This window comes from Bombus pyrosoma, linkage group LG16, assembly GCF_014825855.1.
Source record: "Bombus pyrosoma isolate SC7728 linkage group LG16, ASM1482585v1, whole genome shotgun sequence".
NCBI classification, from domain to species: domain Eukaryota; kingdom Metazoa; phylum Arthropoda; class Insecta; order Hymenoptera; family Apidae; genus Bombus; species Bombus pyrosoma.
The window spans coordinates 5028973-5042464 of record NC_057785.1 but is presented as its reverse complement, the minus strand read 5'-3'; the positions used below and the strand labels follow the sequence as shown (position 1 = coordinate 5042464).

At 31.7% G+C, this 13492-nt stretch overlaps 4 protein-coding genes across 6 annotated transcripts in view; 2 read left to right on the top strand and 2 right to left on the bottom strand.

The window, feature by feature from the left end:
- The window catches only part of LOC122576615 (PDF receptor), a 70485-nt gene extending 61132 nt beyond the window's left edge, over window positions 1-9353 (bottom strand). The window contains exon 1 of the mRNA XM_043747199.1: window positions 9242-9353. The gene's annotated coding sequence lies outside the window, so the exon portion shown is untranslated. The remainder of the gene's footprint in view (window positions 1-9241) is intronic.
- LOC122576618 (cytoplasmic phosphatidylinositol transfer protein 1) lies at window positions 1023-4304 on the bottom strand. 2 transcript variants are annotated; one of them, XM_043747203.1, is made up of 9 exons: window positions 4289-4304; window positions 3794-4021; window positions 3427-3575; window positions 3255-3343; window positions 3146-3153; window positions 3013-3084; window positions 2850-2948; window positions 2626-2781; window positions 1023-2546 (listed from the first exon to the last, which is right to left on the bottom strand). In XM_043747203.1, the coding sequence occupies exons 2-9, from the start codon at window positions 3842-3844 to the stop codon at window positions 2295-2297; spliced, it is 876 nt and encodes a 291-aa protein (XP_043603138.1). In that variant the 5' UTR covers window positions 3845-4021; window positions 4289-4304; the 3' UTR covers window positions 1023-2294. The 2 variants fall into 2 exon arrangements, with proteins under 2 accessions (XP_043603138.1, XP_043603139.1); XM_043747204.1 differs by lacking the exon at window positions 4289-4304 and having other exon boundaries at window positions 3146-3196; window positions 3794-4011.
- Window positions 4336-9055, top strand: LOC122576609 (protein SMG8). Of its 2 annotated transcripts, none has more exons than XM_043747187.1 (15): window positions 4336-4468; window positions 4658-4802; window positions 4880-5154; window positions 5239-5469; window positions 5540-5733; window positions 5798-5901; window positions 5985-6178; window positions 6238-6477; window positions 6558-6761; window positions 6848-6957; window positions 7087-7245; window positions 7307-7517; window positions 7592-7903; window positions 8059-8238; window positions 8417-9055. In XM_043747187.1, exons 1-15 carry the CDS (start codon window positions 4428-4430, stop codon window positions 8538-8540), a joined length of 2724 nt encoding a protein of 907 aa, XP_043603122.1. In that variant the 5' UTR covers window positions 4336-4427; the 3' UTR covers window positions 8541-9055. The 2 variants fall into 2 exon arrangements, with proteins under 2 accessions (XP_043603122.1, XP_043603121.1); XM_043747186.1 differs by having other exon boundaries at window positions 6238-6486.
- A 363-nt stretch (window positions 9354-9716) lies between the features above and the next one.
- LOC122576765 (protein brambleberry-like) lies at window positions 9717-13413 on the top strand. Its single transcript, XM_043747521.1, has 9 exons — window positions 9717-10037; window positions 10123-10508; window positions 10991-11176; window positions 11244-11466; window positions 11539-11835; window positions 11924-12136; window positions 12206-12439; window positions 12502-12817; window positions 12891-13413. Exons 2-9 carry the CDS (start codon window positions 10137-10139, stop codon window positions 12997-12999), a joined length of 1950 nt encoding a protein of 649 aa, XP_043603456.1. The 5' UTR covers window positions 9717-10037; window positions 10123-10136; the 3' UTR covers window positions 13000-13413.
- The last annotated feature ends 79 nt before the right edge of the window (window positions 13414-13492 follow it).

Sequence of the window (13492 nt, the reverse complement as noted above, 5' to 3'; positions counted from 1 at the left end):
CCAATAATAAAAGAAGGCAAGTGTGAAACAAAAAATTGCGGCGATGAAAAAGGGATAATGGGAGGACAATAAAGAATTTCAATGATTAAGAGAAGACACGCTAAAAAGAATTCTGGTAACAAAAAGATATAGAGGAGGGGGCGTGGTAAAAAGAAATCATTGCGACAATTAACAAAAATTAAAAGACACCAAAAAATAAATAGCAATTAAAAAACAGTGACAAACTCAAAATTTCAATAAGTAAAAAAACACCAAAGGAAGAATTTCCACAAAAAGATATCAATGAGTAAGATATCAATGGCCTTTACGAAGCGGTCTCTTCACTGATTTTTCTCTACTCTGTGTACGACTGCTAGACGAATACGATAAACGAGCAAGGTAAGAGGGGTAACTGGTTGGAATAGTGTGAAACGGGTCTCACAATCAGAAATAGAAGTTTATTAATTCCATGCCGATTTTAAAGATAATTAAAAGTTCAGGACTACTTCGCGACGCTCTTTTGATCCGGGCAATTGCTTAGTTGCAAATAATATACCTGACTTCGGCATATTTTCCTATTTCGTAAACCAATATAATTTGCACCCTCCATGAAAAAAGTATAAAATGAAATTGAATATTTTGGAACTGTTGTTGGATAAATAAATAGTTCTGACGCAATTTGATTTCTTTTTCCTTTTTTAGTGTATCAATATGAAGATAAATAACCTAAGAAACAGTATATTGAGTCAAATATCATTACTAAGGTTCTTCATTTGATTTCTGACTAATAATTCTTAAAAAAACGCAGCCATTTGAAGTGCCTTGGTAGCACCGAATGTGTTAATGTAATTTAAATATTGTAATTGTACTGCTATGTAGTTTTGTAAAAATGAGTGAACATAGCTGTATAAAATGTATGAAAGCTATTCAGCTGGCTTTTTTGCTCATCAAACTGTTATGTACTTATTACACTTACTGTAAACTTAATGTTAAACTAGCTGGTTGGTTGTAAATCTACAGATTAAACAATAAAATAACGAATCTTCTGAAAAGAATAGCTTGAAACGTTTATTTAAATACATATTCGTACAATAAAGAGGCAATTAAATGCTCTGTAATGGGTACCCTTTTAAAAAAGAACACAATTTTAAACATGCTATAAGCAATGGAAATTAAGCGATGAAAAGATTCTTAACAATGAGATCGAACATTTTTCTTTCCACGGCACAATATGCACATTGCAAGTGTGTACAGCTGTAGTTTCAAGCTTTAATTTTATATAAAAATTAAAAGTGAATTGTTGTGCGTGTGTATCTTTCCACCTCTTTTTGTTTTAAGGTCTGTTTTGGTCCCAAGAAAATTTTGGACAGCACATAATTATTATAAATTAGAAACAGCAGAGAATTCAGATGCTAACACAAAATTAAAAACAGATACTCCTGGTCCTTTTTAAAGCCTACAAGAAGTAGAATTAATATCCTACCTCAGATAATTCTGTATGTACAACCTGCTATTGAATTAGAAAAAATACTATAGCTATCTTTAAGTTAATATAAACCTCATTATTAAATCAAAAAAAGAACACAATTCATTAGTGCCGTGAGAGTTCGTAATTGCATTAAGAAATAGTATACACATAGCATAGTATACAATCTGCTACGACAATTAATAATTCTTATGTTAAACACTAATCACTGATCTTTACAGCATTTCACACATCAATATAGCTTAAGCCAGTGTGTATATAATATCAATAAGTATCCACTTTGGATGTACCATGGTGCCTTCCCTAACTAGGTCTAAGTTTCGCTACTACTTTTACGACATTTACAATGATTCAAGAACTACTCCTGATATCTTTACTTCCTGCCTTGGTAAAATGACTTTATAAATACCTTTAACTTAAAATACAACAATATAATCTGCAACAAATGTTACAAAGGAAAACAAATACTAAAGTTAACATAAGTTCGCGGGAAACCTGCACTTTTTAAAATACTACTTTCAGTTAATCCTAAACTGATTAGCATAGACATGAATAAACTATAAAAATATTCAACATTGCGTAGACGATAGATATTCTTTGTTTGACAATATTGCAGAAAAATGATCTAGAAAAGAAAAACAGATCAGGAACTCTGGTTCGCAAATCCTGTTGCAGGTACCTGGCTATAATGTACATATATATATACACACATATATATATATATATATATATATATATACACACACACACACAGAATCGAAAGTGTCGATATTTATTTGCACAATTATAATTATGTTCCCTAGATAGGTTGATTACTCTAACAATATGGCTAAGACCAAGAGAACCATGATCGAGCGGACTGTGTAGGAGATTTGGGTAATGGTGAAGAAGGCATTGATGAAGTTGGTGTGGTTGGTGTTGGTGGCTTCTCGTTATTCATATTTCTGAGTCGCACTTTCTCATTAGTTTCAGCTTGCATCTTTTGCTCGTACTGTCGAACATCCTCCAGTGTCATGTCATACCACTCATCAATCCATGCAAATGCTTGACGATGACCCAATAATAAAATATCTCTAATACACTGCAGATGTAAGAATAACATCATTACAGTTGTAAATTTCGTATTTCAAGTATTCTATGAATATTTATAAACAAATTACTCTATGAATGAAGTCTTCCACTCGAGTTTGCATACCCCACATTTCAAAAGAAACTTGAACTAGCTTGTAAGAACACATTATAGGCTGTGTAGTGCCTTTCCACCCTTCTACCAATGGTCCACGACCAGTTCGTTGAGATTTAAAGAATTTTGGGTCCTAAAGTAAAGATATTCACGAATGTAAATTTCTAAGTCAAGACCTAGGTGTTATAATAATAACAATACCTCCTCCTCTTTATAGTGCTTCGCGGATAATTCGTCGTACGCAATGTCCACAAAATCAACCTCACGATGAATCAATTCAATAGGAGACAGACCTAAACACTGTTTTAATAGCATTATATGTAACAGAACTGATTCTATTTACATATAAAACTCATTTACATACATTTTCCGTAGATCCATTGTTATCCTCATATCGCGTTTTTATTGAGATGTACAATTTTGGAATAAAAGAACACTAAAAGGTAAAATTTTATGTAACAAGAAACCTCACATAAAGCTACAATTTTTATACTTACAGTGTATTCTTGGTAGACCATAAGCAACATGAAAAAAAGCCATACTATTAGCTAGAAAGAAACATTTTTGGATTCTATTTGATGAGATATTAAGTATATTTTAATGTACCTGTGATAGTAAAGGGATAATAATTCCATGCCTTCTCTGTGACATAAAATATTCGAGGAATAAGAGATTGAATCCAATATGGCAATTTACTGTAATTTAATATAACAAATATGAGACATCCACGTTCATAATAGTCTAAATTTAGAGATATAAGTGATGCCATGAAAATTACCTAGATAGATGGATTCGTTTCTCTGTATATTGACCCTTTCCGTGTTCTGGATCATCACACTCCACATTTTCAACAACCTCAACACCTTCATCATTATCTGATTGCTCATGACTGTGTCTAGCAATCATATAAAGTTGCCCTATCCGATACTACAAAGAATATAATCAATAATTGAAATTCTTTAATTCAACTGAAGTGAACCAAAGTTCTAATTGTGCTTAATGAAGAATTATGAGAAAATATTAACTGACAGAGTAAAAAATTATAACGAAATGTTAAAAACGAAAATTTCTAATACCTGTATATGGAAGGAATATTTATGCAAAGCTGTAGTAACAATTAACATTAAAAATTCAGAAAGATTTACCTCCCCTGTAGTAAGCGGCATACATATGCGATATTCCTTCGTTAATACCATATTGTAACGAAAACCAGACAACCTCCTACGACTGCATTAAATTAATATTCGCTTATGAGATTATAGTTCTCTTCTTAGCTAATGAATATGGAACTGATGAAATTGTCATCCAAATAGCTATTTCACTAGCTCCAAGCGATGAGCCAATAAACAATCGAATTGTATGAAGTCCGTCCACTGTTTCAAATCGATAATAATGTTTGACACCTTACATAAACGATAATATAACTAGATATACCATAAAGAAAAAATCCCAATCATTTAAATTATTTAATGATTAATTATAAGTAACTAAATATTTTTTCTAGTGCGATTAAGAAAATTTGTTTCCTGGTGTTACTAGGAATCATAACAATTTTCACCTAAATACATTTATTTAAAAAAAGTTACGGTTATGTAAAAAGATATTGCTAAAAAATAAATTGCTTAATACAGAATAATTACATTTATTCATGTTTCTGCAATTTTTTTAATAAAGTTTATAACCTGTTGCAAATGTACTTCATTACATTGCATTGTGCGCTGCTATCTTATAACTATAGTATACAATAACATAACCTTTAAGTCGCCAAAGAAATACATAATGCGACCGCAAAAATTTCGACTTCCATGCAGCACAGGAAGGTAATTTAACGAAGAAAACATTTTTACTTTAATAAAGAAACAGTTTTCTAAATTCGACAACTATTTCATTGATTTATAAATTTATTAATTAAAAATAACAGTGAATGTGATATCTTGTATATAGAAATATTTTGGTATTTATCATGATACAGAAGCAAGTATTTGTTTTTTCTCAATATTTTTTTTTAGTTTTGTACACACAGACAAAAAGGTAGTGATAGTATCTGTATTTGGAAAGTCACAATATAGTGCAAAAGGATGCAAGACCAACATGCTCAGTTCAATCCTGCAGGTGGGCCTCCTGGATGAACCAGAAGTAGAAAAAGAATCATTTGTAAGAGTTTATTTAAGAATACATTAAAATCTGTAAAATAATTTATATGAAAATGACACTAATGGAATTATTTCTAGTGTGAGATTGAGGGATACTACGATTTTAAAGATAGAACTATATACTTGCATTTAAGAGGACTATTAGATACACACACCCTTTTAACAGAATATGATAAGTTCCTAGAAAAACAGGACTGCAAGGATTTCCTTAGTGTATGGGCACATATGAGAGACAAATATGCTAGAGCACTACTTGTTTTATTTCACATATCGCATGTTATTATTCTTACTCATCCAACTCACACATTTGACTACAGTTATATACATTTATTCAGAGCCATGGATATGGTGAGGTATATATTTAATTTCTTTCAATAAATATACTATTCTATAATACAATACAGACCTTGAATACAAATGTATGTTTTGATTTTCAGACAAAAGGTTTCTCCACAACTTTCTGATGTCCTAAGTTCCATATACAGTTTACCCAAGGACTGGATATCAAATGTTAGACCCTGCTCTCCTAGGGTTTTATTCTATTTTGAAACTTGTCCCACTGTGTTTCAAGATCCTGCCAGTGGAGCTAATATCAAGAAACTGGAGCATTCTTTAGAAGATCAGATATACCAAGTATTGAGGAAAAATCGAATAGTAACTAATATTAGGTAAATATAAAGACTACAAAACTCAAACATTGTTTAATTTAATGTAAACAATATGTGGGTGAATTTTCAGCTCAAATTCACTGTTTGCAATTCCTGCAAATCAAGAATTCGTATATGTACACACTGGTACGACAGAATCCAGAGATATTCTGGGTTACATGGCAAAGAAGCTCATACAGAGTTGTAAAGTTAGTTCTGGAGGAAGTACTTCAAGGAGCTTGGCTAGTCAGGATTCCAATATTCAAATAGATGATACAGAAACTGGTAAGAATATTACTGAATTAAAACCACATAATCAAAATAATAATAACTCCATATATGTTCACAGAAACCCGTTCCTTTAGATCATTTCTACAACAGCATATAAACCTAGCCTTTGCAAGAGGTTTTGATGATAATGTTGGAAGACACTCTGTACCTGCCTATTTTGAGGTCAGACCAATAATAAAAATAACTAATATTAAATTACAATTTTATATTTAGTTTGCTTCTAACTTCAACCTTTCTTTTATCAGATACCTAATGTTACAATATTCTGTGAAGTGGCAAACAAAGTGTATGACTATTTTATACATGGAACAGATAAAGAACTACTAACATTACACAGCTTGTTAGATACTGATGTAAAGTTCAGTAAGAGCAGATGCAGCAAAGTACTCCCACGAGCCCTTCAGACTTACCAAGAGAACCTGCCTCAACACTACACAAGGTATTCAAAAGTTCTCCAAGAAAAATTTACATAAAGTAATCCCTCAATATTTACACCAGAGCATATCATGAAACAAAATTGGCACATGCAATGGGGGTCTTTGAGATGCATGCACGAGGCCCTTTGTTTGAAGAGTTTAATGAAAAACTACAGGCCGAATGCGAGAAGCACTGGAGATCTGGGAGGCAGATGTGCGAAGTACTGTCTCTGACAGGGAATCCTTGCACAAATCCAATACACAGAGGTGGAAGTGAGGGCGCTGGAGGCGGAGAACAAACGGAACAAAGAGAGAATGACAAGTGCGTGGTGTAAGGAAAATGATTTATCATCTCACATTATCTATTATGTAATCTCAATATAATGTTATATCACTTTACAGTGATTTACCAATTAGGGAACATTGTAGTGGAGTTCGATACATCTGTGCTTGTAATTGTGGTCGTTGTCAGGGTTCAAGGGAGGACCCATTCAGTCTGAGACAGGCAAATTATGATTATTTTCAAATGCTAGCTAAGCAATGTGGATGTGCTCAGTTAGAGAATATACAGTTTCCTGTTTTCCAACCAAGCACTCATAATTATAGGTAAAATATTTATAATAATTGTATATCAATATTGATAATAGATTTCTGTGTCTTAGAATTTGAACAATGGTGTACTCTTGTTACAGGCCTGCACAGTTATTTTCTACTAAACGAGAGGACTGTTTCACTCATGCAGAATCCCCAACATCTGAAGGAAATACTCAAGCTTGCAGCTTAGGAGTTAACACTTTGAATGGTATTTTTGTTTCATTGTTCATAATTATTTACAATTCAATCCTGTGGTAAAGAATTTGTTGAAAAGTCAATTTATTGGTAAAAAATTCTTTGAAAAGTTAAGTTTATGACATTAAGATTATGACTTTAGATGATATTCGAACTCCATATGGAAGTGGAGGACAGTCACCTCCAACAAGTGAAACTAATGAAGATGTTCCTAAGCTCAGCAGTAAAACCAGTCTAACACCTAGTGACGCTCATAAAGTAGTTATAGAAGTGTCAGATAGTGATGCAGAAAATGCAAAAGGTAACTATTCTTTGAGAGAATTAATTATAATATTGTATTTCAATATTCTTCAATTCTATAGAGAAATCTCTAGTCAGGCAGCCTTCAACAACAGAGTATCTACCAGGAATGTTACATACAGAATCACCAGCTGGTTTATTGCCACAATTCTCTAGCTGGTCGCTAGTTTGCCTTGGACCAAGTAGCCTGTACTCTCATAATTTGGGTTTACAACACCAAGCCGGTGTTTTAGCCACTTCCGCTTTTCTTTTACCATGGGATGTGACTGTTAGGTAATTTAATAAACCAAGAAATTCAGTTTCATCATTAAGTTGGATTTAATTTGTACCAATTACTTCTTTATTAGACTAGAGCATCAAAAAGAAAGAGGCTCTTTGTGGCCTACTATAGGTGATCATGGAACCCATAACTATTGTCCGAGAGGAAAGAATTTTCAAAATATGAATACTATTCGCGGTCGAAAATCAAAAGGCGGAAAGGAATTTGTAGTGAAAATATTTGTGGGAGTGGAATACGAGTGTCCAAGAGGACACAGATTTATGGCGTCTGCGCCGGATAAGGTTCTGAAGGCTACTGGAAATGGAATTGTGAAGGACAGTGGAAATAAAGTCACATCCAGTACTGCGGACATGCCGCTCTATTTTCCCTGTCCTTGCCGGTATGTGAATATTTAAAAAACAATTTGAATAGAAAGCCAGATAATTAAATTTAATTTAAATCCAAATAATGATAATGACCGAATTTATTTTAGCTCCAAATAAATGATATTAAATTAATTTTGAATTAATATTGAATTAAATTTTTAATTTTCAGGCAAACAAAACCTCTAATAGCTCAATTAATGAGAATTCACGTAGTGACGCCAAAAGCACCTGTTCATGTTACAGTAAATCCTAGAGTACAACCTGGACCTCCACCTTGTCCAATTTTTGTCACTGGTTGCGATGAACCAATAAAATTATCGCAAAGTGCTTACTGGGTCTTGAGATTACCGTATCCTTTCAAAATTAATATCTACATTGCCTTTTGTATTATAGCATAAGAATACTTAAATAATGAAAATTGTAATTTCAACAATCTTTAATTTTGAAATGTGAATGTTTAAAGTATGAAATTTTAATATACCACAACGTTTATAAAAAATTTAAATTAATTCTTAACGAAAATTTAGATATGTGTATATGGATGAAAAGGGTCCATATTTGGCGCCAAAAGAACCGGTACCAACTTCACACGGAAGACTATTGGCGGGAATGTACGGAATTAGTGAAGTACTTCCGGAAAAGAAAATATAGTATTCAAATATTTTTAGTCAAAATCTGATTTGTACGAAATTTGTCAATTTTGTACAAATTACTTCTTTTAAATAGTAAATTACTTCTTGTAAATATATAAGGATAATCAGAGTTTATATTATTATTTATAATTTCTAATTCCAATTTTATATAATAAAACTCAATTTGAGTGTAATCAGTCAAAATGATCTTTATGATTCAAAAGATGGCCTAAGAATTAGTTGTTATAATTATCATTTACTAATTATAGAAAATTATATATACGATATCATACAGAGTATTTCAGAATTTAACAGCCAAACTTTGTCAATATTTTTTTAATTTTTTAATGCAGCTGCAAATTAGCTATGTCCTTAACACCTTTTGCTTGTTTTTATCCATACAATATACTGAAAAAATTTGGCTGCTAAACCTTGAGATACCCTGTATAATACTAAATAATAGATAATATAACTTTTATGTATAAAACCTTTTATATACCAAAATTGAAATAAACAAATATGTATTAAAAACTACTTTTTTTCAAAACTTAAAATGCTACGAACTCTGAGAAATCAAAAAGTATTGCTTTGATAGCGTTCTTTATTTGATTTTATTTAACACAAATTTCAAAGGACACCCAATATATGCACTACGTATTTACTATTCGCAAATTATTCAGTAAATGTTAATTCAGAGTGACATTTATGTTTCTGACTCACCGAAACAGCATATAGCGTATTTCGAAATCTTCCACGATGCACATTAACACTATTTTCGGCATAATTATTCTTACAAAATTATGAATTCGCGACATCACAAACATATTCGCGGTATTGCAAGCAACGCGAGACTGATCTGCGCAAGCGATCCGGTAGCCGGGAAGTGCTCTGATTGGTTCACTCAAAGAACTGCGCAGGTAATATGAATAAAAGTGGGCTTCTGATTGGTTGGTGCTTAAATCGTATCTTGAAAAAAATTCAAATCTCCCGAATTCATACTTAGTTAATATGATTCACAATTAATATTGAAATTCGATATGTATAGTATTTATATCATATATTGTAATAATTTTTTGTGATTATTTATATTGGAACGAGGTTAACTGGAAATTAAATAGATATTACCAAATATTATATAAGAAAGTTTGATTTCACTTTCTAATTTCTCCGCCACTGAACTGCAGCGCTATAACCGTTGCAAAGTCCAAGCACAACGAAAATAAACGCTTGATATTGAATCTCACCTGTAAAGCAGCTATTTTCGTTTGTCACCCACTACTACTATAAAATTTCCGGTGGCATGAATGAAGCACTCGGTTTTCTTAACAATAATATTTTAATATTTTACAGCATAATATTTTACAAATATATTTCACATCGGTGAAAGTGATATAACATTACGAAAGAAACTGAGTATTTTTAAAGTCGTAAATCTAAAATTATGATTTTTAATTCTGTATTCTGATTGTTTGCTCAATATCATTTAGAAGTTAATTTTTCTTAACTTTTATTTTAGGTAATTTAATTCTGATAGTCATTTAAAAGTCATTCAATATTCCATAAATAATATCAATTGTTGAATTTTTTTGTTATCTTTTCAGAAAAACAAAGCAGGATGGTGTATATACATTTATTGGTCTTGTTACTTATGTCAGTAACTTGCCAAAGTGATTATGCTTCGGTATTTAAATGGATTTGGGGAAAGGATACAGATGATACTACTGTCTTGGTAGCAGATGGTGTTCCATTGGTTTCTATTCCTTATGAATCTATGACAGAGGATGAGAAGTTCCTTCAAGAAGCTGCAAAATTTACAGAAATTCAAGTGTCATCGCCTTTAGAAACTTGCCAACACAAAGTTATTATGAAGATTAAAACCTCTTGCTCTGGGTTGAGTGAGGAACAACTTGCCAAATTGAGTGTTAATCTTTTGAATTGTCAGTCTGCAGTGGAGGGCAGGAAAATATTTCCATGTACTGAGGAAATGGTAAAATTTCATTATCTTTTTACAATAAAATCTTTATTCCTTATAGCAATATAAAAATTGGAAATTTCCAAAGCTTCAACTGTTTTCCACTTTTAATTTCAAGTATGTAACTTCTATAAACTTTATTTTGTTAATGATATTATGCATTGAAGAAGGGGACTGAATCCAAGTATACAAAATGTCTAAATATACACCACTGTCTGTGAAATTACATGTGGAAGGGTGGTATAAAGCATGTTCAGACTTGCATTTCCCCCACTTACAAAATACACAGACCACCACTAAGGTCTCCCTAGTTTCAAGCTTCATAATATAAAATACAGTCCCTGTTTGTACATGAAACTAATCAGTTGAATTTTATGTAACAGTACTAAAAAGCTAGTTTCTGTTATTTGTATATAGTGAAGTTAAAAAAATACGTAATGCTATGGAAATCTTTTTGTTCAAAATTTATAAAGTGAATACAATTGTACTTTTTTCAGTCACTAAAACAATGTACCACAGATATGGATGCAGATATGTGGAATGCATACCATTTAATGAGTAACAGAGCCAGAGCAGTTTGTTATGCAGCTCGCAGTACTCAATTTCGTGCTCTTACAGAATTGACTGTGAACAAATTAATGCAAACTGCGCACACACAAATTAAGACACTGAGTTCATTAAAAGTGAGTGTATAAAATAGTGTATGAGTCCTGAACGTTAACATTATTTTATCATTGAATATTTTTTTAGGAAGGTCAAGATCGTCTAGAAGAACAGACTGTAGAAGCTCTATCATCTTTGTCAGACGGTAATAAAGCGTTATTGGAACAGCAAAAGCGTTTAAAAGATGCACAAGCATCGGCTCATAATCTCGTGACAACAAATTTAAGAGAATTGAACAACGAAAAAGCTTTGATTCGATCTGGACACGCACAACTTGCGGCAATGGCGGACGATATCAGAAGGAAATTAGGTAATTATTTAAATGAATTAAAATCTAGAATATTTGTGATTGGTAACATTTAACTAATTTAATCTTTTGTAGAAGAGGCAAATAAAAATTTGGAACAACAAGCTATTGAACGTAGCGAAAACCATAAAGAAATACTAGAGGATTTATTAAACATTCAGTTACAAGCACAATTGATCTGGGACAAAATAGAATCTAGTACAGATCGAATTTTCGCACAACATGAAGCAGCACTTGTTCAATATGAACAAACTTTACAAAAATTAGGTCAAATTAATGACACTATTCAATATATTTGGAATATAACAAATACTATGCGTGCAGAGATAGATGAGAAGCTTAATTGGTTGACCAATTACATTGGTGATACTGGTAATTATAATTTTCGAAATTATGAATATTTTAATATAAAAAAAGGGAACCTCATTAAGATAGATAATTAAATTTTCTAACTTTTCAGGAGAACAAATGCATCGAATATATCGTATAAGCTTGCACATTGTTTACTTATTATTTGCCATGATAATTGCTGCATTCCTTCATGCACCACTGCTGACTAGAGTCACTATTCTGGGACTTGTACCGTTAAACTTAGTATCTTTCTTGAAGCATGGCATGGATGCTTGTTTGGATTTTGTATCAATGAGTGTATTAATATTTTTAATCACAATGAGTATGTATTATGCAAGAAAAATATTTATAGAGTCAATATACATTTTATTTTAATATTTTTATTTCTTAGTGCATTTCCTAATGATTGGAATTCAACGTTTATTTGGTGCAAAAAGAAGAGAAACACGGTCAGATCCGATTCAAACCGTCAACAAAAATGGTCATGCGAATAGTACCGCAGAATATGTTTCTTCTTCTTACATTGCTCAATCACGTCACCTTCCAATATCTTTCTACACAAATTTGAAGTGGAGTACATGGAAAATTTATAGTTTTGTCCGTTACCAAATAAACCGATCTATTCGTAAGTTCAAAAGTGATATATATCATATTTTCTTCATTAAAATAATTAATTGCAATTTTCAGAAAAGTTTAGTTCGCTGATACAAGCAGCAACTTCGTGGAGTAAGCAAAGATTAATGCCACGCGAGGAATTGTCCTGTTCGTACACTTCCTCGAGGAGAAATCGCGAAGATCTCGTTTGTAATTACGAACAAGAGTATCCAAGTATGTCCGAAGATAACACATACTTTGAACATTCAAATTTAATGGATGAAAATGACGGAAGCATCGATGACCTTGAACTTCTACTCGATGCCAAAGATCTAAGGCGAAGATTAAAAAGAATTGAAAATTCTGTCAGCAGGTCTTCTTATTCTCGTCAACATTCACCCTCCAGAAGGTATCTGAGATTCAAAAGTACTAACAAAGTAGAATTTTGTTATCGTCAATAAAATGATTCTTTTTTGTCTTAGTATTTCTTCAACATCATCAAGAGTGATATGTAATGCCACAACGCTAAGCGGCAGAAGGTGTCGGTTATATGCAATAAGTGGTCTTTATTGTAGCAAACATTCCTTTTGACACTCAATGGGTCACTGATGAATTTTTTAACATAATGTTAGGTTAGTCTGTTACATTAAGTTAATTAGAATTACTTCTATCGAGAATTGAACTGTTTCTAAATGTAATACTGTTAATCAATTAAATTAAATAATTAGATATAAGATTGTTTTATCAATCGAACAATTTCTTGAACTTCATAAATGTCTGTAATTTTAACATTGATATAGTGCCTTTGAAGCATTGTCTTCTACATTCTCAATATGATAAATATTGTAGTTTATAAAAAAAACAAAATTGTACATAATAGAATGTTATGCACTTTATATTATAGTTGTTTGTAGGAAGCATGTATTTTGTATTAAATATAATTGTAATTTATTTTTATAAACTCTTATATTGTAAAATCAACATTAATAAAACAGTAAGAATCTATTTGCAGCTTTATTTAAAAATATCAACAACTGTACGTATGTGTACTAATTAAATGAAAACATTTCATAAATGGTAAAGA

What these genes read in the sequence shown, in the direction of transcription:
- LOC122576765 (XM_043747521.1), top strand. Translation starts at nt 10,137, where the DNA reads ATGGTGTATATACATTTATTGGTCTTGTTACTTATGTCAGTAACTTGC. An exon ending in AGACACTGAGTTCATTAAAA is followed by an intron (nt 11,177 to 11,243) that starts GTGAGTGTATAA and finishes ATATTTTTTTAG; the next exon opens with GAAGGTCAAGATCGTCTAGA. An exon ending in CCAAATAAACCGATCTATTC is followed by an intron (nt 12,440 to 12,501) that starts GTAAGTTCAAAA and finishes TGCAATTTTCAG; the next exon opens with AAAAGTTTAGTTCGCTGATA.
- LOC122576609 (XM_043747186.1), top strand. Translation starts at nt 4,428, where the DNA reads ATGCGACCGCAAAAATTTCGACTTCCATGCAGCACAGGAAG. An exon ending in CGAATAGTAACTAATATTAG is followed by an intron (nt 5,470 to 5,539) that starts GTAAATATAAAG and finishes GTGAATTTTCAG; the next exon opens with CTCAAATTCACTGTTTGCAA. An exon ending in CCATGGGATGTGACTGTTAG is followed by an intron (nt 7,518 to 7,591) that starts GTAATTTAATAA and finishes CTTCTTTATTAG; the next exon opens with ACTAGAGCATCAAAAAGAAA.
- LOC122576618 (XM_043747203.1), bottom strand. Translation starts at nt 3,844, where the DNA reads ATGGTATTAACGAAGGAATATCGCATATGTATGCCGCTTACTACAGGG. An exon ending in AAACGAATCCATCTATCTAG is followed by an intron (nt 3,344 to 3,426) that starts GTAATTTTCATG and finishes ATTAAATTACAG; the next exon opens with TAAATTGCCATATTGGATTC. An exon ending in ACAATGGATCTACGGAAAAT is followed by an intron (nt 2,949 to 3,012) that starts GTATGTAAATGA and finishes CTATTAAAACAG; the next exon opens with TGTTTAGGTCTGTCTCCTAT.